The sequence below is a fragment of the Athene cunicularia genome (assembly GCF_003259725.1).
Source record: "Athene cunicularia isolate RWA chromosome 9 unlocalized genomic scaffold, athCun1 chr9_part1, whole genome shotgun sequence".
Taxonomy (NCBI): Eukaryota; Metazoa; Chordata; class Aves; order Strigiformes; family Strigidae; genus Athene; species Athene cunicularia.
The window spans coordinates 25922361-25948504 of NW_020799110.1; the positions used below are offsets into that span (position 1 = coordinate 25922361).

The 26144-nt window shown below is 38.1% G+C and overlaps 1 protein-coding gene across 2 annotated transcripts; it reads left to right on the forward strand.

Annotated features, from left to right (window-relative positions):
* Positions 1–9: 9 nt before the first annotated feature.
* On the forward strand, positions 10–26032 carry BMS1 (BMS1, ribosome biogenesis factor). 2 transcript variants are annotated; one of them, XM_026855085.1, is made up of 23 exons: positions 10–42; positions 286–528; positions 911–1101; positions 2469–2548; positions 4060–4248; positions 4746–4888; positions 6150–6271; positions 9038–9234; positions 9943–10079; positions 11873–12687; positions 13476–13577; positions 14733–14890; positions 15408–15489; positions 16450–16523; positions 17541–17723; positions 19406–19594; positions 20165–20345; positions 20866–20924; positions 21902–22024; positions 22937–23084; positions 23979–24154; positions 24648–24809; positions 25513–26032. In XM_026855085.1, the coding sequence occupies exons 2-23, from the start codon at positions 353–355 to the stop codon at positions 25747–25749; spliced, it is 3924 nt and encodes a 1307-aa protein (XP_026710886.1). In that variant the 5' UTR covers positions 10–42; positions 286–352; the 3' UTR covers positions 25750–26032. The 2 variants fall into 2 exon arrangements, with proteins under 2 accessions (XP_026710886.1, XP_026710887.1); XM_026855086.1 differs by lacking the exon at positions 10–42 and adding an exon at positions 168–191.
* The last annotated feature ends 112 nt before the right edge of the window (positions 26033–26144 follow it).

Consider the following 26144-nt stretch of genomic DNA (forward strand, 5'->3'; position numbering starts at 1 on the left):
AGCTCCCTGCCGCGGCGGCCTTGGCAGCCAGCTTTGCCCGAGGTAAAGTAGCGGCCCCGCCCGGAGACCCGCGGCCCAGCGAGGAGAGCGCAGGGCCTGGGAGCGGCCGGGAGTGCTGCTGCTTTGCGCTGGGCGGACTTCGGCGCTTGTCGTGTGCGGCCGGGCAGGATATAAATGAGCTCCTCTTTCAGGTGGTTAAGTAATTGTTACACGGTGTTGGCGTTCTCTCACGGGTGTGCTGTAGTGTATGCTGTATGTGCTAACTGCATTTTCTTCCTGTGTCAGCTGTGCACAGTGTCACACAGAAGCAATCTACGTCATATTGATTTTAAACAATTGTTGAAAGAGTAAGATGGAGGAAAAAGAGAAGAAGAAGCACCGCGCAAAGCATAGTGGGCCAAAGGCAGAAAAGAAGAGGAAACGTTATCTCAGTGACCTAGGAATAGGAGACGATGAGAATGCACGGAAGAGAAACCCAAAAGCCTTTACAGTCCAGTCTGCTGTGCGGATGGCCAGAACATTCCATAGGTAGGACATGGGAGTTGGTTATAGAACATATAAAGTCAGTTAGATGGATAGGAGTTGGCTGGGGTTTTATTGCTACTTTCTGTAGCAATATATGTAGCGTAATTTTCATTGGTGTGCTCACATAGCTTTCATCATTCACCAGGTTGGTTTGAAGTGTGTGTGTGTATTAGAGGTGTGATGCTTTCTGCATCTGTGGTACAGCTTTGTTAATCAGTGGAAGAGTGTATAGCTCTGTACACTTGCTGGAAGTTCCACATACATGTTAGTAGTATCTCCGCTCTTGGTGAACCTCTGCGGCCAAGCTTTTGCAAATACTGAAGACTTTCAATGAATAAATGTTTCTGTTTTTCAAATTCTTGTATTATTATTAATTTCTTCTCAGAACTCAGGATTTGAAGACTAAAAAACATCACATTCCTGTCGTTGATCGTACTCCTTTGGAGCCACCTCCTGTGGTGGTGGTTGTAGTCGGCCCTCCCAAGGTTGGGAAGAGCACCTTAATAAAATGTCTCATTAAGAACTTCACAAGGCAAAAACTGATTGAAATCCGGGGTCCTGTTACAATTGTTTCAGGTGAGAACAAAGATAGGGGAAATGGAAATGCTTATTTTGCAGTCCTTATTTGCCTTGCTTTTAGAGCTAGGACTGGTTCATGTTCTCATAATTTTTGGTCATTTTGAAGAAATCATTTGGATGTGTTTTCAGGCGTACTTAATTAACAGTGAAAGAGTAGTGAGATTTAGGCTTTTGGGGGACTTGTCCGTCTAAACTTGTTTTCTACCCTGCTGGGATGCTAATTTTGTTTTTGTTTTTCCCAGTTTCTTCCATTCCCCAAACTCTTCCCAAGTTTTCATTTCCCACTGGGTTCTGTTTTTCATTTTAAACTTGTTTTCTCTAGCTTCATCCCAGCCTCTACAGTCATTTCCCATTCTTTCAGGTTCCTTGCCCTACAATCCTGTTTTTGTGTCCTTTTCTTTCTTAAGCCAAGAATTAATTTGCCTAGCCATTTCCAGTTATGTTTCTTCACCTCACTCCCTGATCAATTCCTTTTCCTTTTTGTTAAGTTTTCAGTCCTCCCACTTGTCTTAGTCTGTTCCCTTCATACTTTTCCCTGAATATTACCAGAGGGCATCATTGAGGTTCCTGGGGGAGCACAGCACAGCTTGGATGTGGACAACTGTATGTTTGGTGTAGGTAGACTCTTCAGAGACTTTAACTAGTAAATCTCTTTTTTGCAAGGAATAATTGACAAATATGGGAAAGAAAAAAGAAAGGAAAATTCACATGTTAAACTGGATTTCCTAATTGGTCTACAGGCACTCCAAGGGTTGAATTTTACAACTGATAACCTGAAGACAAAAAACTATGATATTCTACGTCTATAGTTGTTTAAAGTTGATATTCCTGTTGTCTAAAGTTCAGTCAGCTAACTCAAGTTAGTCAAGCCAAATTAACATGCATCCTGTCTTTCTTACTGGGATGCAGGTTGAGAAGTTTTTTGATATGTAAATTTAATTTTATTTTTAAAGGCTAGCACAGGATATTTTTCCTGACAATATCAAAAGGAAAAAAAAATGGTAAAATAAAATGTACAATATTAACTAAAGATAAGAGGGGCAGAGAATTATTTATTTTCCAAAGTAAAAAAGCCCACCATTTTTTTTTCTATTAGCATTGCTTTTGGAAAAGTCTGAACAACATTGTTGAAAAGACGTACTCAACCTGATAATTTTAACCTAAAAAGTTAAAACGTAGCAGAATTATAAACGTTTGAAAACAGGCACTTCTACAGTGGTGTGTGTTGGACAATCTGTATGCTAGACAGGAATTTGAGTCCCAGATACTCTTCAGGAACTTCAGGAATGTGAGCTGAAAATAAACAGTGGATTAATCAGTTTGCTTCCTCTGTTTCAGTTTTTGATTCTTAATTCTGTTTTCAGGTAAGAAACGCAGGCTAACTATTATTGAATGTGGATGTGACATCAACACAATGATTGACCTGGCTAAAGTTGCTGATTTGGTAAGTTAACAATGTCACATGATTTCTGCTATATGATACTACTTTTGACTGGACTGCACCAATGTCTGATTTCTCTACCCATTGCTACTGAAGGCAAAACTGTCTTTGTTTTCAGAGAGAACAGGACTAAGCTTGACAATTAACTTAATGTTCTGGAAAACCCCCTAGGACTTTCCTTATCCTGGGGGTGGGGGGAAATAAAGTGTGTGTGTGTGGTGGTGGTGGGGTATGTGGAAGAAGGGAAATGCTGCTGAACTTCATTGCTAATGCAACTGGTAAACTTCTAATGGAAGATCTTATAACAAGCCAAGGTGATAAAGTGACTTTTCATTAAGGGATTTGGTCAAAGCACATAAAATTTGAAAATGTTTTTTAGTCAAGAAGTTTTCAAGTAATGTATAAAGTAGAAACATGTATTGGTTTACATTAGTTGGTTTTATTTGTTGCACTCCTTTGTCTCCCCCTTTGAAGGTCACTGTGTAGTAATAGGATTGATTTAACTGGAGTGTGGTCATCATTGTAATTCACTTGTAACATTTGGTTTAGTGGAATATGTCAGCTGATCTTGGGGACCCAATGCACGGTCCATTTGTCCATTTATAATTTTACTTTACACGTGGATTTAGAGTATATTACTCATAGCTGAATAGGGTTTGGAATCCTTATCTAAACATTAAGTGTCTAAATATCTAAATACGTGTGTGCACTAATCCAGATATTGTTCTACTTGCATGTATTCTACTTGAGGAGGGAAATGTATTAAAAAGCACAAAAATTTCTGTTAGATGTGATGGATGTTTGAGATTCTGCACGCATATGGTGATGCTGAGAATCTTTTTGGTTTTATTGTTAGGAGGCTCAGGTTACATAATTGCTTGCAAGTCTCTGTCATCAATTCCCATGTGTTTTAAGTTCTTAGTTTCTGAGGCCCTAAGTTGGCTTCCATTGTGTGACTGTTGGATGCTGTTTTCCTGTGTCAGTGCATTTTAGGGATGCCTAACAGTAATTGTGATGTGTGAAGTAAGTTTGTCTCATTTTACTAAAAGGCTTGGCCTTAAAGGCATGAGTACATCCAAGACACAGATGGAGAAATTTTATTTTCTCAGACATTCCTGCACATTTTGTAAGATGCTTAATTTTGCATATTTAAAATTCACCAAGTAAACATCTGTTCAGACCTTATGATACTATATGATACTGCATTCTTAGAGCAGCCTTAGTCGTCTTTATTTTCTCAGAGACAAAGAGCTAATCATCTATATAAAGGAGATTTGATTAACTGTAAGAAAAGATTGGATTTCCTAAGTCCCAGTAAATTCTAAAGCAGTTAAGATCCAGACTTTAATTAAACAGCCGAAGTTGATTTTCACATCTCATGAAAATAAAGAACAAAACTTTCTGCAAGAATTTGGTTCCCAAGAAGTTTATGACTTTAAAGGTGTGGCCTTTGAAATTAGCTCTTGTGGGCATTGTGGTATTGTTGTGGTGAAATGCTGATGTTGCATTTTCAGGTTCTAATGCTTATTGATGCCAGCTTTGGATTTGAGATGGAAACATTTGAATTCCTGAATATTTGTCAGGTACATGGCTTTCCAAAAATTATGGGAGTTCTTACCCACCTGGATACATTCAAGAACAACAAACAATTAAAGAAGACTAAAAAGAAGTTAAAGCACAGATTCTGGACTGAAGTGTATCCGGTATGACATTCAACATATTCATTTTTCCATATATTTTGTATTATGGAAGCTGAATTAAAAGTAGGGTGATACTTGTGTTTATTATGTTCTTACATCTTTTAAATAATAGTATAAATGGACTTCGCTGATGTATCAGATTATGTAATCTTGTGTAAAATACTTGTGTAATTATTCTCTATCTCAGCATGACTAGGTACTAAACATATGATACTAGTGAAGAGGCTTGTTACACAGTGCTATGCAAGGAGGATCTGCTTGTAGGTTTGAGAGACAAATTAACCTTTGTACAATTTTTTTTCGATGTCATTTGTTTTCCCCTAAGATTTAGGAGACAATTTTGATGTAGAAGTAAACTAGTTAGTTTGATCTTTCGGAACCATTTGTAATCTGCAACTTCAGGTTATGATTTACAAATTCGAATTGTATTACCTTTCTTTAGTTTTGTAGGTATTAAACTGACATTTAACATTTTTTTAATGTCTTTTTCATGTGTTAAGGGTGCTAAGCTGTTTTATCTGTCTGGGATGGTTCACGGAGAATATCAAAAGCAGGAAATTCACAATTTGGGGCGTTTTATCTCAGTTATGAAATTCCGACCTCTTACTTGGCAAACATCTCACCCATATGTTCTTGCTGACAGGTGTGTGCTTTTCTTTCTGTTCTTCAACCTCAGTATAGGTAGCACCTTGCTGTTTAAAAAACTCTGTAATATTGGAGCCAGTCAGCTCTGTGTGTGAATGGGTATTTAATGTTGGCTTGAGGGAAATGAAAGCATATTCTCCAGGTTTGTGCCAATAACTGTAGTTTTCACTTGCATCAAATCATGTGGATAGGCCTTTGGTATATTGTAAATACTTCTGAAATGAAGGAAAAAAAAAATTAATTCTGCATGTTGATGATGATACTGAATTTCTGTGGAAAAGAAACAGCATTCCAGCAATTTAACAACAGCTGGTCCTCTGTATTTCCTGGAACATCCTTTCTGCTCCATCTCCACGGATAGCATTTGATTCACAGTCTCTTTGGAGCATGAAAGTAATCTTGATGGTGGCTGTACTTAACGTGAGACATTACTTCACCTTTCATATTTTATTGCCAGAATGCTTACAGTTATGACTAAACTACTACAATAATCTAAGGCGTCTAGAACAAGTCTCTTTCAAAGCTCTAAAACTTTAGAAAAAATTGTCAGTGAAGTTGATTGTGCAGAGTCCTAAAAATACACAAATCAGGGAGGGGAAAATCAGAAAAAAAATTTCTGTAGTCTTTCACTAACATTGTTTTAGGTTTCTCTAATTGTTAGTTGGATCAGTTCTAAGCTGATCTGCAGCCAGAATGTGTGTCCCATCCTCTTCCTTGGCTGTGTGTTTGTGTTGCCTTCCTTGTGCAGTGTTGAAAGGAGCTCTGGAAAGGAGTTTCCTCCTCCTCCTACTGAAAACGGCCAATCTTTCCCTAACCCCTTTCCTGTGGTGGTGGTTATTGTGTTGGTCACTGCCATTATTAGGGAAAAGAAGGTATTGTGTGGCTGCAGGGAATGCAACTTTCAGCTCTTTTCCTTCTAATGGTAGAATTGGTTTGAGGAGGGTTGTGTGTGGAAAACAGTAATTAAAATGTGCTAAGAAAACAGTACATGCTTAATTGAATGTCAATAAGTCTTCTGGAAATATATTGTTGAACATGATTGTACAGGTTTTAAAATACAATTTTAAAATATTGCTGAAAAAATCCATGTTTCCATGGATTATTTTTGTTCTTATGATCATTCTACTTTGATTATTAGAGTCTACTGAGCATGGAGTGGCTGCAGTGATGCCACAATTCTCTTTTCTTAAATTACCTTTTTTCAAAAGTTACTATTAGGACTGCTGGATATTATAACTTTGTTTTTGAATGTTGGGTAGAATGGAAGAGTTGACAAACCTGGAAGATGTTCGAATCAATCCCAAATGTGACAGAAAGATAGCGCTTTATGGATACTTGAGAGGAGCACACCTGAAAAACAAAAGTCAAATTCACATGCCAGGTAACTTAGCAGATTGTTAAAACTGTTTTGTACTGATCTATGAGTAACAACATAGCTGTTGCTGTTTTCATTGTGGAATGATTTGTATCTTTAAACTGTATATTGTAAAACAGGTTTTTACCTTTCCAAATATATATATTATGCTTTTGAAAACTGTTTTTCATAATACATATTTTTGTAAAAATGAATTATTGTGGTTTTGCTTTTAATTGTGTAGTTCTGCTGCAGTGTTAATATATTCAGTATCTGGTTTCTGAGAGGTGTTTTGATTTAAAAGGTGCTTGAAGTGCAAAACGTACCACCCCTAATAGTGAAAAGTAAATTTCTCTTATGTAAAATTTCTCATATTCATTGAATAGTATAAATTTCAAGTGAATGATTTAAAAGCTTAAATTCAGGAATATTCTAATCATAAATTCACAGACACACTAGGAAAAGCCAGTTACTAGTTTTCTCGTTTTAAAAACAAGCAAACAAACCCAAGGCTTTGCAGTATTCTGGTGAACTTGTATATGCTGCTTTAAGGAAGGCTGGGTGCTCTTTAAGAAGGAAGTGTTAATGGCTCAGGAGCAGGCTGTCCCCAGGTGCTCTAAGAGAAGCCGATGCCAGAGAAGACCACCCTGGCTGAAAAGGGAGCTTTGGCTGCAACTCAGGGAGAAAAGGAATGTTTACAGCCTTTGGAAGAAGGGGCTAGCCACACACGGTGATTACAAAGAGGCTGTGAGGCTATGCAGGGTGGAAATCAGGAGGGCAAAAGCCCAACTGGAAATTAATTTGGGCTCTGCAATCAAGGATAACAAGAAAAGTTTCTAGAAGTATGTCAGTAGCAAAAGAAAGACCAGGGAGAGTCTCTATCCCCTGCTAGATGCAGGAGGAAATATGGTAACAAGTGAGGAGGAGAAGGCTGAGGTGCTTAATGCCTTCTTTGCCTCAGTCTTTAATAGAAAGACTAGTCGTACTGAGGGAATCCAGCCTCCTCAGCCAGAAGGCAGAGACTGGGAGAACGACCCCCCTGCAATCCAGGAGACAGTCAGTGACCTGCTGCATCACATAGACATACACAAGTCTATGGGACCCAATGGGATACACCCGAGGGTGCTGAAGGAGCTGGCTGGGGTGCTCGCCAAGACACTTTCCATCATTTACAAGCAGTCCTGGCTGACCGGGGAGGTCCCGACTGATTGGAAATTGGCCAATGTGACGCCCATCTATAAGAAAGGCCAGAAGGATGATCTGGGAAATTACAGGCCTGTCAGCTTGGCTTCAGTGCCCGAGAAGCTGATGGAGCAGCTCATCCTAAAAACCATTCATACAATGAGGGACAACACAATACGTGAAGGACGACCAGATGCTCAGGCCCAGTCAACATGGGTTTATGAAAGGCAGGTCCTGCTTGGCAAACCTGATCTCCTATGACAGAGTGACCTGCTTATTGGATGAGGGGAAAGGCTGTGGATATAATTTACCTTGACTTTAGCAAGGCTTTAGACACCATTTCCCACAACATTCTTCTGGCAAAAATGGCTGCTCGAGGCTTGGACAATCGCACGCTTTGCTGGGTAAAAAACTGGCTGGATGATCAGGCCCAGAGAGTTGTGGTGAACGGAGTTAAATCCAGCTGGCGGCTGGTCACGAGTGGTGTCCCCCAGGGCTCGGTTTTGGGGCCACTCCTGTTTAACATCTTTATTGATGATCTGGACGAGGGGATTGAGTGCACCCTCAGTCAGTTTGCAGATGACACCAGGTTGGGTGGGAGTGTTGATCTGCTCGAGGGAAAGGAGGCTCTGCAGAGAGACCTGGACAGGCTGGAGCCATGGGCTAAGGCCAACTGCATGAGCTTCAATAAGGCCAATGTCGGGTGATGCCCTTGGGCCACAACAACCCCCAGCAGGGCTACAGGCTTGGGGAGGAGTGGCTGGAGAGCTGCCAGTCAGAGAGGGACCTGGGGGTGTTGATTGACAGCTGGCTGAACAGAAGCCAGCAGTGTGTCCAGGTGGCCAAGAAGGCCAATGGCATCCTGGCTTGTATCAAGATTAGTGTGATCAGCAAGGACAGGGAAGGGATCTTGGCACTGATGAGGCCGCACCTTGATTACTGTGTTCAGTTTTGGGCCCCTCACTCCAAAAATGACATAGAGTTACCCGAACATGTCCAGAGAAGTGCTACAAAGCTGGTGAAGGGTCTGGAACACATGTCCTATGAGGAGTAGCTGAGGGAACTGGGATTGTTTAGTCTGGAGAAGAGGAGGCTGAGGAGAGACCTTATCACCCTCTACAACCACCTGAAAGGAAGCTGCAGAGAGCTGTGGATGAGCCTCTTTAGCCTAATAGAAAGTGACAGGACAAGAGGGAATGGCCTCAAGTTGTGTCAGGGAAATTTTGACTGGATGTCAGGAAGTATTTCTTTCCAGAACGGGTTGTTAGGCATTGGAATGGGCTGCCCAGGGAGGTGGTGGAGTCCCCATCCCTGGAGTTGTTCAAGAGTAGGTTCGATTTAGAGCTTGAGGATGTGCTGTAGGTGGCAACTGTCAGTTCTAGGTGAACGGTTGGACTAGATGATTTCCAGGGTCCTTTCCAACCTAGATGATTCTGTGAAGTTCAGTGGTAAGGCAGAAAAATTGAATGTTTGATAGAGCTTGCTGTTGATTAACTGAATGCTACAATGTTGTTTGTTTTGTTTTTTTTTTAATCTCTTCATGGCAAATTGTACAAATTTCAGATCAAAACTTTGTGAAAACCTTGTTGCTTTTCTTGTCAAATTTCTCAGGTGTAGGGGACTTCACTGTGAGTGATGTGAGTTTCCTACCAGACCCCTGTGCTCTACCTGAACAGCAGAAGAATCGTTCTTTAAATGAGAAAGAGAAAATAGTCTATGCCCCTCTTTCAGGAGTTGGGGGCATTGTGTATGATAAAGATGCTGTTTATATTGACCTTGGTGGAAGCCATGCTCATGAAAAAGAAGAGGTAATGTAATGCTGTTGGTGATTTGAATTCTCTTGCAAAATGTAATTTTTATCCTTAGATTCAAAATAAGTGTTTAAAAGTAAGATTATTTTAAATAATCAGTTCTTATACATCCCTAGTTGCTAATTTCTTTTTCTCCTCTTTTGATTTCAGAAGAGGGGTATTTTTATTAACTCTGTGTAAAATGTTGTGCAAAACATTTAAAAGATCAGCTAATAATAAGTTCCTAAAGTTAGTTTTGTAAATTTTGACTTAAGATTTGTAAAACTCCTGGTACGGGGATATTATCACTCCTATTTTGTAGGGCAGGGTGGTTGTGGGAGAACACTTACATAATTTGAGTGGTCAAAGGGAGTTTGCATACAAACAGATGGAATTTTGCTCTTTTCCCCTCTATTGTGCTAAATGTTAAGTACATTTGGGTCTATGGTAATGTTTGCTTCCTTTCTGATATTTACTGTAGTGGTTACATACTGTGAAGGAGGCCCTATAATTTTTCTTGGATTAATATTGTATGCATTCTTAAAATGTGAAGAGGGGAAGGGACACCTTGCTATTCTGAGAAAATATTTATTTAAAATGCTTTTGGAATTGTTTTTTATATATGCTTATTTCTACTGTTTGAGACAGATTAGTAACTCTGCTAGCTGTTCATTAGAGATTTGTTAATTCACTTTAATTGAAAAGTAAAAAATTTTGGCTTTCTAGGAGGAAGTGAGCCCAAATCACGAACTAGTTCAGAGCCTCATCTCCACACATTCAGCCATTGATGTTAAGATGGCATCAAGCAAGGTCTCTCTCTTCATGGACTCTAGACCCTTAGGTTCAGAAGATGTAGGACAAGAGTAAGTTTTGATTGCTGAGCAGTGTTTGAGCATGAATGAATCTCTTAATTTCAGGCTCTAATTTAGGAAAAATTCTCAAGAGAGCACAGTTAGTAGAATGGTTTATTGCCTAATTCTTCTTCTGAGACTACTAATATACCACATGGGTATTTTGAGATAGAAATCATAGAATAGAATCATAGAATGGTTTGGGATGGAAGGGACCTTAAAGATTATCTAGTTCCAACCCCACTGCCATGGGCAGGGACACCTTCCACTGGACCAGGTTGCTCAAATCCCTGTCCAATCTGGCCTTGAACACTTCTAGGGAGGGGGCAGCCACAACTGCTCTGGGCAACCTGTTCCAGTGTCTCACCACCCTCATAGTAAAGAATTTCTGCCTTATATCTAATGTAAATCTGCCCTCTTTCAGTTTAAAACCCTTATCTCTCACCCTATCACTACACTCCCTCATAGAGTCCCTCCCCATCTTTCCTGTAGACCTCCTTGAAGTACCAGAACGCTGCTACAGGCTGCTGTTCTCTCATGAGAACAGAGTAGAGGAGTAGAGGTGCAGAATCCCCTCCCTTGCCCTGCTGGCCACACTTCTCTTGATGCAGCCCAGGGTACAGCTGGCTTTCTGGGCTGTGAGCACACATTGCTGGCTCATTGTCAGTTTTCCATCCACTACTACCCCAAGTCCTTCACAGGACTCCTCTCAATCCACTCATCGCTCAGCCTGTATTTGTGCTTGGGATTGCCCTGACCCATGTGAAGGACCTTGCACTTGGTCTTGTTGAACTTGATGAGGGTTGCAGGGACTCAACTCTCTAGCCTGTCCAGATCCTTCTGGATGGCCCATCCCTTCCCTCCAGCATGTCAACTGCACCACACAGCTTGGTGTCATCAGTGAACTTGCTGAGGGTGCACTTGATCCCACTGTCCATGTCTGCAATGGAGATGTTAAACAGCGCTGGTCCCAACACCAACCCCTGAGGAACGCCACTGGTCGCTGCTCTCCGTTGGACGTTGAGCCACTGACCGCAACTCTTTGAGTGTGACCATCCAGCCAATTCTTTATCCACCAAGTGGTCTGTCCATCAAATCCATGTCTCCAATTTAGAGGCAAGGATGTTGTGTGGGACAGTGTCAAATGCTCTGCACGAGTCCAGGTGGATGGCATCAGTTTCTCTTCCCTTATCCACCAGCACTGTAACTCTGTTGTAGAAGGCCGCCAGATTTGTCAGGCACGATTTGCCCTTAGTGAAGCCCTGTTGGCTGTTACCAATCACCTCCTTATTTTCTGTGTGCCCTAGCATAGTTTCCAGGAGGATCCACTTCATGATCTTGCTGGGCAGATGTAAGACTGACTGTCCTGTAGTTCTCTGTGTCCTCTTTATTTCCCTTTTTAAAAATAATTGATACTAGAAAAGTTTTGCAAGCAGTATAGTCCTGTCTTCAGGAATTCCTTGCGATATACCCCTATGAAACATATTTCCGTTTTTCTTTAGAGTTTTGGAGAATGGAAGTCGTAATCTTCAGTAAAATTCATTGTATAACCTATTTGCATTCCATGGAAAACGAAGAAGTTTCTTGGAATTCCTTGTGGTTATAACATAGGGTGCATTCTTGAATTAAGTGGTGTTCCGTGCTTAAAGAACTCCATTGCCTTTTTAATGTTCTCCATAACCTTGTTTTGTTTTGTTTTGCTTTGTTTTTTTAAAGTAATTGAGTATTAACATGCAGCTTCATTGTTTCATTAAAATTTCCTTGTACTTTACAATTTACTCCAAATGTGATCTTTGGGAAAACAGGTTTGTGATGCCAAAAGAAGAAAGACAGATTGATTTGAAGACTGGAAGAGTACGTCGGAAAGCATTATTTGAAGAAGAAGAGAAAGAAAATGATGATGCAGTAAGCGATGAGGAAGATGACCAAGAAGAAGAAGCAGCAGCAATGTCTGAGGATGGAAGTGGTAGTGATGGTGAAGATGAAGATGCTGAGCAAGAAAGTGACAGAGAGCTATTAGGGGAAGAGATAGCTGTTGGGAGAACCAAACGTCTGAAAACACAGGTGGCTAGAGAAGAAGCTGTGAATGAACTGCCAGCATTTGCAGACAGTGATGACAATCTTGAGATGAGTTCTGAAGGAGAAGGAGAAACTGCTCCTAAAGGGAGTGAGATGGAAGATGAGGAGGATGAACAAAGGTCTTATGAACATGAAAGCTCAGATAGTGACTTTGAGGCTGCAGGCAAAAGAGTAGCTGAATCTATGCAGCGTGAAATAAATAGTGAAGATATAGTAATGAGACCACAAATCTCAGATCACAGTCTTAAAAGAAAAGCGGTGCTCATTACAGATTCGGGAAACTGCACAGCAGGAGAAGCATCAGAATCTGATGTTGAAAACTCTTCCCTTGATGAGGGTGATGATGAAGGCAGCTCACATGATGAATTAGAAGTTGAAGAGTCACACAGGAAGGGATTTCAGCATAATCAAGCAAAAAAAGCTGATGGTATTAGACAGACTAAACTTAAAGCTGTAGAAGCTGAGGATGATGATGTGGAGAATCTACTGAGAGAGGAAGAGGAGTACGAAGAAAAATTAGATTTTTCTGCTGACACAACAGGTAGGTGATAAACAAAAATTTTTACTGTCCGTTTTTAATTTGGTTCTCTGTTAAGGGATATTATAATTATTGAATAATATATAATGTTGCCCTATATATATATATATATATATATAGTTGCTAAGTGGCAAACTTCAAGTTAGGAAACCTGGGATTATATGCTATTAAGCCTTCGATGTATAGTATGCAGGTCTCAGGTTTCCTTCCTCTAAGATGGAGGTGGCTCATTTTATGAGCTTCATTGATTCTGCCTACATTTCTCTTTATCGCTATGTGTATAAAACAAATTATGATGTTCTATTAGATTTAGAAAGAATAAAACATTATTGGAATGTTACTGAAATGTATTAACTACTCACTGAGCTCCAGAACAGGTTGACCTGAGAAGCTGTGGAATCTCCATCCTTGGAGGTACTCAGAAGCCATCTGAACGTGGTGCTGGGCACCTGCTCTAGGTGACCCTGCTTGAGCAGTGGGGCTGGACCCTTCCAGCCTCAGCCATTCTGTGAATCTGTAAAGAAGACATGTATCATCATGAAAATAATTAAATCTGTTACTATTGCTAATAATCTCTTAAACCTTTGTGTTAAAATAAGGACTCAGAAAAAAAGGTGATATAATTTTAGTTGCAGTTTGTTTCTGTGTATATATGGAGCGTGAAAAAAAGGAACCGAGTTGTGTCTGTACTTCTTAAGCCTGTTGTTGTCATGTCCTTACTTAAGTTATTTGTGTAGCTCTTAATTCTTTTTCTTTTTTGAAGGTAGAATGCAATTTTTTTCCCTTTTCAGGTGCACTTAAGTGGAAAGAGGACCTTACACAGAAGGCAGCTCAAGCCTTTCTAAGACAGCAATGTTCGACCCCCAGTCTTCGGAAACTGATATATGGAACAGGTACTAATCTGTTTGGAAACTTCTACTGTCTTAATATATGGTAGTTTTTTAGTTGTTACCAAGGTTGCAAGTCTGAATCTTTTGGTGGGAGGCTTGAGGAGAGCTAATTGACTTTTAATTGCTGATACTTATTTTCACTAATAATTGTAACAAAGACAGTTTTTACTTTGCTAATGAAAAGCATTTTGAGCTCATTTTCCAGACTACTCATTGTTACTTGTGTTTTCTGGTACAACTGTTTTTTCCCCAAACATTTAAAGTTCAGTCATTTATGTAATTATCTGGTAGATATTATGCAAATCTGTTGTGGTAATTGATGTGTTTCATAAAGGGATGTTGTTTGTTGTCTACTTTCAGGAACATCTGTCTGACTGAAAGTGGAATACTCTCTTAGATGTGATGTAGTATTTTTATGTCTGTGCTAAGGGTGCTTTTCGAGGAGAGGAAAAAAAAAAGCATACTGGCTTAAAAGGAAGAGAAAATTGTTCTTTATATAATTTGTTCTGTTTAATTCACAATTTTTGCAGTAGTTGTCTGAGTGTAAAAAACCTAATCATGCAGAACCTCTGTAGAACTCAATGAGGATTTGGCTTTTGTTAAACCTTCCACAGTGCAGGAGCAGGATGTTTTGCTGGCAGGTCCTCAAGTCCAGTAGTCTTGATTTACCGACTAGTTTAATGTAATTTCTATTCACAGATTGTTTTGGTATTGTTTCTACTTACGATATTGAATGAACTGTCCTGTGTCGACTTGTTGGACGATTATTTTTTCAGATTATTCCAGCCGTGCAAATAGAGCCATATTTCGTGTTCTTAAAAAAAAATTTGAACTATGTGGAGTTTGTGAAATGAATTACATGTTTCTGATTGAAACAACTGTACAACTGAAGTTGACTGCTCACAGTGTATAGTATGTCCGTGGTTGCTGCTCTCACCTTATTTTGTCCTTGTTGAGGGTTGTAATTTAACTTCTACACTGGATCAGTGTACTGTTTTCTTCAGTATTCTATATTTAAAACTATTTTTAGTTTGCTCCTTTTTTTTTTTCCCATCAAACTACTGCAGGTATTGTGAAACATAAGGCAGAATAGAGGTTGTTAATGAACGTAATCCATGTACTGGGGGGAAATAATCACAGCTTGTATCTTTCATTTAGCTGTTGAGGATGAGGACCATGAGAGTGAGGATGCAGGTGGTGAACTTGGAGGTTTGTTTCGTGTCAGCCGTCCGGACAAAGCGTCCAAACAGAAGGCGAATGCTCTTGACTGCTCCAAATTTCTGGTAGAAAAGCTGCAAGACTGGGATTTAGAAGAGGTAATACCATTGGATAATTGCTTCTGCAGTTATTTGGTTATGTCCTGGCTGTGTCTCATAAAGTACTGCTGAATTGTCATTGAAACAGGGAGCTACAGCCAAAGTGTCATATCTTCTGCTACTTGCTGTCGTTAGTAGTATTTACTAATTGATTCATGTCTTACAGGAATGGAAAGTTAGAATTAAGTCAGTTTAATGCTTGGCTCTCTTGATTATTTGGTGGATCATAGTTTGCTGTTTAATGAAAAGTAAAAAGCAGAGGGGAATCATGAGATAAGATATGATGTAGGGTAGAGACCTTGTAAGTGTAAAGACCTTTGGGCAAGAGTTGGTTTCACTTTCCTGTGTTTGAGGCATTGTGTGATTTTCATAATGATGTGTTGATGTGGAGCTGTGTGTGAGAATATCTGATTATCTCTGAGGTGGTATCTGATGGAGGAGTGGGGAACATACTGGAGAATGTTTCTGTTGATCACAAGCTGTAATGGTACAAGGCAACGACACTATTATTTTGCAGGTTATGAACAGTATTCGAGACTGCTTTGTAACTGGAAAGTGGGAAGATGATAAAGATGCAGCAAAGCTGTTGGAGGAAGATGGTATGTGTCAGACTTCTAAAAATAATGTATACAGTATTTTTAAGAGAAGTACGACTATAGTTATGTATGTAGAATGTTTTGCATTAGTGATATACTTGCAATTTTTGTTCAAACTATTACATAAAGTATTATACAGATACTAATATAATTAAACATTGCTGTAAATCTCTGTACAAAGAGTAGGCAAGTAGCACATTCTGAAAATTTACTCTCTAAGAAATAGGGTATATAATTTAAATTAGGAAATGGAGTCCTTAGTCAACATTTGGCCATGCCAACTTTGAATTATGTATCTGAGTTTATTCATCCTCTATGTATGGTTTATTTTTTGGATATTCTTGGCAGAAATAAACAGATATTCTTTTTTAATGGGAAGGCAAACTGGTCATTTGCATTTGGCTGGAAAGCGAGATCTATCTTCAGATGATTTGTAGATTTTTTTTTAATTAGGAGATATTTAGAAAATTTTAATAAGATAGCTGTATCTTATGCAAAAGGATTGTGGCTTGACAGGCTTTTATGAGTATTTATATTTAATTTAAAAATTGTCTGCTATATTTTTTAAATTTTAAAAAAAAATTAAAAAATTTAATTTTTAAATTAAAAAAATTGATTGCCCTGCTGGTTTCTTGTGTCCTTAAGAGTACTAACTAATGTGCTGTGTGGTCCTTTGGAATGATCTAAACTTTACTTACAATTTTGAATCATGAAGTTAAAGGTGTTGAAAGGAAAAAAGGAGGAGCCACTGGTGTTTAGCTGAAACTATAGAGAGGGCAGAACAGACTTATAAAACTGATGGGAAGAAAAAACATTTGGGCTGAAAGTACTCTACAAAGCAGCACTGAGAAATACACAAATACTGAAAATATGAGAAATTGTATGAAACAATACAACAGAATGACTAATTGCAATATAACATAATGGTTAATTGTCGGATACTTTGGGTGCTTATTGTTGCAGAAGAACTGTATGGAGATTTTGAAGATCTTGAAACTGGTGTTGTGCACAAAGGAAAGTGTGCTACTGAAGATGAGGTCTGACCTGTGTTTTTATGTTCTTTAGCAATGTACATGTGTATGAGTTTCTGATCAAGTGATAGGCATCCTGTGTTACAATCTAGTTTTCATGAATCAATAGGAAAGAAATAAGTGGGAACAAGGAAGAAAAGTTATATGTATTATGGACTTCAGAACCTATAAATATCTAGAATGACATGTTTTTAGTCTCAAACTGAATTGTTTAATTATGTAGGAGAAGTCATCTCACTTACTTAGCAGTAGGTGTCAGGCTTAACCAGGAGCTGGAGGATCTGGAGGTATGAAAGAAGTATTTTAAAACCAAATGTAATGTTTGTATTATGTCATTTCATATGATGCAAAAGAATATAGAGCTGTGTTTAAACATAACAAATTGTGGAAACTGACAGTTTCCTAGTCATTCTTCATATCTACATAAAAGAGGCTGGTGGAAGCAACTTTATGCTGTGCCTTGAATATCTTCCAAGAATGAGCTGTAGTTGGCTGTGACAATACAGATTGAAAAATCATTTTTTTTTTCGGACTGAGCAACTTGATGGCCTTGCATTTCATTATAAAATTGAGGGTAATGGCATCATTCTGGCAGTCTTCAAATGGCTTGTGAACCAGCTTCCTCTCCTCTGGCCTCTGGAGTGCTGCCTTCCAGCATAGTATTACTTGGTGCTATCAACAATTACTTTTTTTTTTTCCCCTTCTTTTATTATATGTGTTTATTTTAGCTGTAGAATAACAGACAGGTCCGTTGCAGGGTCTGTTCCTTGACATTAAAATAAATGTTAAGAAGTTTTCTCAGTGCAAAGGGATATGATTAGATCACGAAATGCTTTGGTCGGTGATGAAGTTACCTTCTTGTATGAATAACTTCCTAATTTCTGTCTAAAACAGAAATATTTTAAAGTGTCTAATAATTTGCATTATGACAAAATAATACTTAGTAATATTTATTAAACTGTTATCGTAATAGGTTGTTTTCAATGAACTGTTTTACATGTTTGATAACTTACTGTTGATCAGTCTGGAAGTGAAGAGGATGAGGAAGATGGAAAAATGTCCAAACCAGAACCTGAGGAGGAGGAAAAGAAAAAGGAGCTCATGGATAAGAAATGGAAACTGAAAGAAATGTTTGATGCAGAATATGATGAAGGGGATGCTACATACTTTGATGATCTTAAAGAAGAAATGCATAAACAAGCCCAGGTATAAGCTGTTAACTTGGCAATTTATCTGGCTATATGTCTTCAAAACTATCTCTCAAAGTTTGCCCAAAGGTTTTTTCCTGGAGAGACACGTGACATTCAGAAGCTACTTTAGAAAGTACACACAAAGAAGTACACACGTGGGGTTTTTTATGGTTCAACTTTTTGATTCCATTAGCTGGAAAGAAAAACAAGCAAACAAGCCAAACGACTGAAAGCTTAATTTAAACTGACTTAGGTAGTTAACCGTATTCTGAATCACTGAATAAGTCAGGATGTGGCATCTAAACTTCATTTACTTAAAGATTTTAAGTTATCCATTTGTCCTTTAGCAGTGGAACTAGCATGACAGGTCTCAACCCGCAAAACATGAGGGAGAAGGTTCCCCTCCAGGAAGTAGCAGAAAGGGATTCTTTTCTCTGTAGGAAGGTGAAAATCTTTTTCATGCTTACTTGTGTCAAATATTTTCCCAATGTTATTTTTAGTGTGATTTTTGTATTGTTATTAATGGATAAATAAGTTCTGTGTGGTAGTCTTTTTTTTCATCAAACTGTCAGATTATTTTGAGGAAAAAATAATTCATGTACATAATAATTCATAATTCATGTACATGTGATAGGATTCTTCAGTGTAACTGTATCCAGAATTTGAGCTGTTGATTTTGTTCCAGGTCTTGTTTTTTTAGATAAAAATCTTGTAAGCTAAAAAGTAGCTTCTTTCTTTGGCTGACTTGAAAGAACATTACCTTATATTGCTAGTAATTTCACTGTCTTCTCTTTTGAAAAAATCTTGCTGTAAATAGTCATTAAATTAATTCTTATCTTCTTGCATTAGCCTCTCTATAAGCTCTGGTATGCTGATGTACTTACTAAAAGTGCAAAGAAGGACATTCCAGTAAAGGAATAGAAGACAATTTACAACTGTTTCACTTGAGGTCTGTTACAGAAATACGTATCAGCATCACTCCTACTGCAGGATGGAAAGTCAAGGATCTCAAACTGGAGTTGTGTAAAGGCTTCTAGAAAAATAAACTTGAACAGAAGATTTGTGCCATATCTCAATACCTTGAGAAATTAAATTAATAATTAGTTAGCTTAAACATGGCATCTTAGGTAGCTGAACATCGGGAGCGTAGGACAGGAGAGTGAGGCTTCTGTTATTCACAAGGATATCTTGTTAAATATTTACACAATAGCTACCTTTTTAAAGCTACAGGAGAGCTTTGAAAGACCCTTTTGATGATATACATACAGTGTGAGGATGCACATTTTTAAGCTGCTGAGTAGGATAGGAGACAGACCTCCTCGTAAAGTGACACCTTAAAGATAAGGATGTAAACTTTAAAATGTACTTGGGCTCCTAAATCAAAAAGGTACTTTTGACAGTTGTATCTTTAAAATTCAAAGTCACCATTGTGAAAGGTATATCAGAAGTCAGTCAGTCATTTGCTTCTCTTAAGACAGTGTTTCAAGTAACCTAACAGGCCCACTTGGGATTTCAAATTGGGAGGAATTCATGGTGGCAGAGATTTTGCTCTGAATAGAAAGTCACAAAATCTGTCAGATCTTTCTGAAAATCTTTATATAAATGTTATCATGTTTTAAATAGAACTGGCACCTCATGAACAAGTTGTTAATACTTGAATTTTGTAAAACACATGGTGACTTTCTCTTTGTCACATAGCTTAATCGAGCGGAATTTGAAGATCAAGATGATGAGACCAGAGTACAGTATGAGGGTTTCCGGCCTGGGATGTATGTTCGAATAGAGATTGAGAACGTCCCATGTGAATTTGTCCTGAATTTGGATCCTCATTATCCTATTATCCTGGGTGGTTTAGGCAACAGTGAAGGAAATGTTGGATACGTACAGGTATGTAGCTAAAGCTGTGAGGGCACTTTATGTTGGTACAGGTGTGCTTCAGAGTGTCTGGAGTTATTATTTATTTTTCTATTAACACAGAGAGAAACCTTCATCTTTGTTTCTTGAATAGGGGTTTTGCTTTTGACACAATTACAGTAGCAGACACTGGATTTTTACAGGCTTAACTGGAAGAAGTTACTGTTGTTTAATGTTCATTTGCAGAGATGTCTCAGGACTAAGATTTGATACTTGTAATTGTTAAATTGCAAACATAAATTGTATTGTGAAGTTCATGGCCTATGGACAAGTGACTATAGAAAATTACTAGCACATATATATATTTAATATAATATTTGCTCGTATGTGTACAAACATGACTTCAAAGTGAATGAAATATTGATTAGCTTTATCTTTGTAGTCAACCTAGTGTTAATGAGAATGTTCAAAGATACAAAGGTTATTGAATTAAAAATTCTGGTAGATGAAGTTACTTTCATTCATTTCCAAAGATTAAGGCTTGAATTTCAGAATGAATGTTATTATCCTGTAATAGCATTGTTCGTCTTTTCTTCTAATTAGTTGCGCCTGAAGAAGCACCGATGGTATAAGAAGATACTTAAGACACGTGATCCTTTAATCCTCTCATTAGGGTGGAGGCGATTTCAGACTATCCCCATGTTCTACATTGAAGATCACAATGGCCGTCATAGGCTTCTGAAGTACACACCACAACATATGCACTGTGGAGCAACGTTTTGGGGTGAGGGCATTCTGGAGTTACTATCCTGTATCACTTATAAAATTCTCAGGCTTTCAGGATGTATCGGGAAATACAGCAAGTATAACTTTTTGAAGACTTATTCTAAAAGCTGATCCCAGTGGAATATAAAATAACACCAAATAGTATGGGAAAGTAGGCAATTACCAATTGTTTGAATGATTTGTGAATTATGTGGCTTTTAATCAAATTATGAGCATTCTGCTAGGTTGTATCCTTTCAAAGAGGAACAGGATTTGTTGCCTGTGTGCAGAGAGATACTTGCACACATTATGGGCCTAGCCCTGCAAACGCTTCTGTACTTCAGTAACTTCTTATTAACCATTCCTTTAACTTTTGTGTGGCTATATATGTGAGTAATGGGTTGAATGCTTTAAACTTTTCATTGGTTTTATTAATTGAGAATATTTGTCACGTATTTCTAACCTTTCTGACTTTAAATTGAGGCTAGGTGTTGTGCAGTAAAGCTTTTTCTAAATTTTAAAATTTTATTTTCTTGTAGGCCCCATCACTCCTCAGGGGACGGGATTTTTGGCAGTTCAGTCTGTCAGTGGCACAATGGTAGGTCAATCACGAAATGTTGATTACTGCTTTCCATGGGTCTTTGGAGAAAATATATAGATTTGAGGAAGAAGGTTTACATATGGAAAAGCAGTGATCTTGTAGGAACTGAGAAAGTAGGTGGACTCCAGCAAAAAAAAAAAAAAAAAAAAAGAGGCTTTTTTAAAAAAAAAATAAAAAAATCTGTTATGTTGAAAATGACAAATACTGCTTTATTTTCCATGGAAGGATTTATACATACTTGATTTTCAGGTACTAAGTATTTAGATAACTTTTAAAACCTTCTTAAAGATGAAATAGTGATGTTCCTGTTGAAGTTTGCCCTCAGTGTTATTTCTCCACATCTGGTTAGAATATTTATGGGTATCTGAATTAATTTAAATAGTATTAAAGAAGTATTTATCAAGTAAGATCTTTGTTGCATACATACTACCCAGAGGTAGATTTGTGTTTACATACAAAGTATAACGAAAGTGTTACATGGCATTGTAATGAACATGACAGTAATCAGGAGTGGTGATTATTATCTCCTAAAATACACCTTGTTTAAGTCGTATTGCACAGTTATCTTGTTGCATGTATTAAAAGGCTGTATTTCTCATGTGTCCTTAGCATAATACAGTGACTTACAGCAGTGCATAAAGCACTTCTCCTTTGAGACTTTCTGTCTGAGTAAGATTCTATTTCATAAAGAGAACACAGTGAGATAGATAACAAGGACTCATAGATTGTTTCCAAGGTAATTAGAATGGCAGTTCTGAAAATCTCATTAGTGAATAGTGGGAATGTTATGTCAGCAGCACCTCAACTAGTCTGTATGAAGTCAATTTGCATTTGTCATGCTGCTGTACTCCTGTAAAGGTTATAAATTCTGAACTTGGACTCTAAAAAAGTGGTGAAATTGTGTCAGTGAAATGGTTTCTTCACAGTTTGGTAAATATACATTCGTCAGTGTCTTCCATCTCTGTATGTTTCAGCCTGATTTCCGGATTGCTGCGACGGGAGTTGTGCTTGATTTAGATAAATCCATAACTATTGTAAAGAAATTAAAGCTAACTGGTTTTCCATTCAAAATTTTTAAGAACACTTCTTTTATTAAGGTAGGTATGTATAATGTAAAACTACATGTGCTGATGTTAGGAGGCAATGCAACCTGCAACTCTGTCTGTCTTTGTCAAGGCAGAAGTTCCTCATAACTGTTGCATACTCTTCTGGATCTCAGTAACTTCTTGGTGTTTTTCTGAGCTCTCTTCAGTGCAGTCTCGAAAAGTACTAACCATAAGCCAATGAATATGAGTTATTGTTAACCGGACAAAAGTTATGGAACAGTCTCCTGGCTGACATCTAATGTGGGTTTTGGGGTTTTTTGTTTTTTTTTCTTCCCCCCCTGCTCCATGCTGCCCCAAACCCATGGATTAGCTTCCCACAGTGGCACATACCTCAGGCAAACTGTGAACCTACCCCTGTGTCATTCAAGCAGTTTGATCCCACAGAATTTCCGCTTTGGGATCAAAGATGACTTCTGACAGTGCTTAGGACTTCACAATTACAGTTACAAAAGTGTTTGGGGCAGGAAGAATTGCAGAAGTGAAATTTTGTTGACCTTTCAGCTGTCCTTAGTTGGGCTTCCATGCTCAGGAAGAGGTTAGGTTATTCTGCATTTGGGGCAGTAAGCACTGATTCCAGCAGTGAAGCACTCAAGTACTCACTTGAGTGAGCATACACAGAATTTTTCCTGGCTTCCTTGTGACTTATGAAAGATGCCAAACCTTGAAGAGCTACATTGTATTAGAGTTTCACAGCTAGCATCTTAAGGCAGCTTACTTGTTTTTAAGGTATGCTGTGTTCCAGCAAATGACTTCAAAAGAGAACTGAACAGATTCTCTCAAAAACGTTCTGGTTTTGAATTTTAAATGCATATATTTAATATCTTTACAAGACATACTTGTGAGAATTAGAAATGTTTTTGTGGCTTAGCGTCTTGAATGATGGTGGGTAATTCACACTTTCAGGGAATGTTTAACTCTCAGTTGGAAGTGGCTAAATTTGAAGGTGCAGCGATTCGTACTGTGAGTGGTATCCGAGGACAGATCAAAAAGGCCCTCCGAACTCCAGTAGGTGCTTTCAGAGCAACATTTGAAGACAAGTTACTGATGAGTGGTAGGTTGCACTTTCCATGTAAGTTATGTCACAACTTTCATCCTGCTTCACAGATTGAAAAGCTGTGTCTCAGAATCTCTGGAATCTGATAATTGAGATGTGAATTCAAAGAGCATAAAATATTTGGTGAGATGCAGAATAAAATTTTTAAAAAGTACATTTTATGTCAGGTGTTTTTCAGTTATACTGAGAAATTATATAGTATGTAGATGAAAAGGTTTGCCTCAGAGACGTGTTTTTCCAACGTTTTACATAGCATGGTATGCTTTTCTCCTTGAACATTAAGATAAATTGTATTTAGTGGTACATGTGCTAGAAGGATATTTTTTCTGAGAAATCCAAGGAGGTATAACTCTGGCTAACTCTGTTCCCTAACCTTTTGTGGAAATTATGCAGGGTTTAAGTGATTTCCTATGTTTGCTGGGTGTCACTGTGACATTGAGAACATGAGTTTATGCTTATTTGGATTTATATGGCCTTTTCTTAAACCCATTGAAATCACAGATAGTGCAAAATAAAAAGCAAGTTAGTTCTTTTATGAAAATAGCCAGAGGAAAAACAATTTGTTGTTGTCAGTAACAGTAGAGGCACAGATACACATATGAACTTTGTTGCTAGTTCTTCAATTGAATGAATAATGAGTAGGTTGATATTCAGATGGATGCTCTTCCGGACTATGTACTGGTTTTATGACTTTATGGGGTTTTGCAGAATCCAAGTGTGTGAATAGTTACTTTTGCCTAATGTTGAAGAGATTTGGTGTATGTACACCAAACAGTACTAGCATGTGGTCTAGATGTTAGTTACCTATTCTATCCTGGCAATCTTTGCTTGGAGCGTGGATGTGATGAACTTTGTTGCTACAGAGGCAAGTAACATTTCCTTTTCTTTCAGATATCGTCTTTGTGAGGACTTGGTATCCTGTTTCGATCCCAACATTTTATAACCCTGTAACATCCTTGCTGAAGCCAGCAGGTGAGAAAAATAGTTGGAGTGGAATGAAGACAACAGGCCAGCTGAGGCATGACCGAGGCATCAAAGTGAAACAAAACAAAGATTCTCTCTATAAGGTATATTTGATATATGTTTTTGTTTTTGTTTTTTTTTTGTAAAAAAAGTGATCACAGTCAGATTTGCACTCTGCCTCACACCTCTGCAAACTGAGAGCAGTGTAAATGTGTGTTCATACATACGCATGTGTGCCTTCAGATTTTTATCCATAAGGCAGTCTTTCCTGGCATGAGATGGGAATAAAGCAGTGGAAAGCAGATTGTTGTGGGTCAATGGAAGTTTATAAAGGAATCTGCAGGGTAGACGTCTTTTCCAAAAGCTTACTGAGACTTCTGTCATAGTAAAATTGGAGTGAACATACCATTCACAGTTTGGTGCAAGGACATCAGAGAATGTTTTTTGGAGGTGGTGGTGAATGTTTTTTGGGGTTTTGTATTGTGGGGTTTTTTTGTTTATGGTGTTTTGTTTTTTTTCCCCAAAAAATAGAAAATAAAAGCTGTTTTTTTTTTTAAGATCATGAATCTTATATTTGTTCTATATTCATTCTTTTAGCCTATTGTGAGGGAGAAAAGGCATTTCAATAAGCTTCACATTCCTAAAGCACTGCAGAAGGCACTGCCTTTTAAGAACAAGCCTAAGAATCTTGAGAAGAAACGCAAGACTCCAAAAGACCAGTGGAGACCAGCTGTTATCAGGGAGCCTCATGAAAAGAAGGTAATTATCACTTATTCTGAAACAAGGACTCCCAAAGGGTAAATGTGCTGCTTAGACCATTTCTAACTGTTGTTTTAGCACTTGAATCTACTGCTCGTGCTAAAGACATATGCTCCTAGAGAAAAATACCACCTGCAGTTTCTTTTGTTCCTGTGTGGCATGCAGTAGGTATATGGAACTATCACTGAATGGATGGTGTCTTATATTTTAAACTAGTGGGTCACCTGAAGCCTAAATATGAATTTTGTCCTTGTCATAGCACTTTCAAGGTATTTCAGTTGGATGTAGTGCTCTCACCTTATGGGGAACTTAAATTGGCAGCTGTGGTCTTTTATTTGACTTGTCATTGCTATGCATTATTAACACAGACAGGACGTGAAGCAAATACTCTGCTTCAAAAATGAGAATTACAGAGTGCTTGCAAAGGCAAGAAGATCCAAACTACAGTTGTAAGTTTTCTGTAGTAGTAGCAATTAGGTGCAGCCTTTTAAATAGTATCTAAACAAAATCAGAATTCCAAAAATTAAACATATGATTAACTTCTTAACAAAATAATTAAACCATTTTAGAAATGGGGTAACAAGTGCGGAAATAATTAGGAACTTACCTTGAATCTCTGATTCATTATAAGGCTGAGGTTAAACTGTTTCTTGCTCACTGAAACTGAACAGTTTGTGTTTTGATTCTCTATTTTCTGTTTTAGATATCAGCCCTACTCAGTGCTTTGAGTACAGTGAATAATTACAAGATAAAGAAAGCCAAAGTAAAACATCGGGAACAGCTTAAAGAATATCTCAAAGTTAAGCAGAAGGAGGATGAACAGAAATTCAAGAGGCAAAAGGAGGCTAAGAAAAAGATCTATCGCATACTGGGACAAAGGGAAAAAATGAGACAGAAGTCAAGCTTGAAAGGATGTAGCAAGGGAGAGAAGTCTACGTAAAATTTCATCGGATTTCAGGCCAAATGAGGAAATAGGGTAGCTGTGCAATTTCCTGTTGAAGAAACAAAAAGGCCTTAGACTACGCTAGATGTGCTTTCAAGAGAAGAAAAAATGCAAATACAGCTTTATTCAGTCTTGAATACATTTGAAATGTATATAAATAAGATGTAGAAGTATGGATTGTGGTTTTTCTACATGATACTCTGGAGGACTTTATATTTCAGTGTATTTCTATCCATACTGTACACTATCTAGCTAATAAAGTATTTTAATGTCAATTACAGAGTATTGTTTCTAAGTGTTTTGTCTTAGTAGGAGTGGACTTCTATGGGAGAAGGAACTCCTCTGGCTACCTCCAAATGTGTTCCTGTGTTGGCAGTACTTTGAACCCTTGC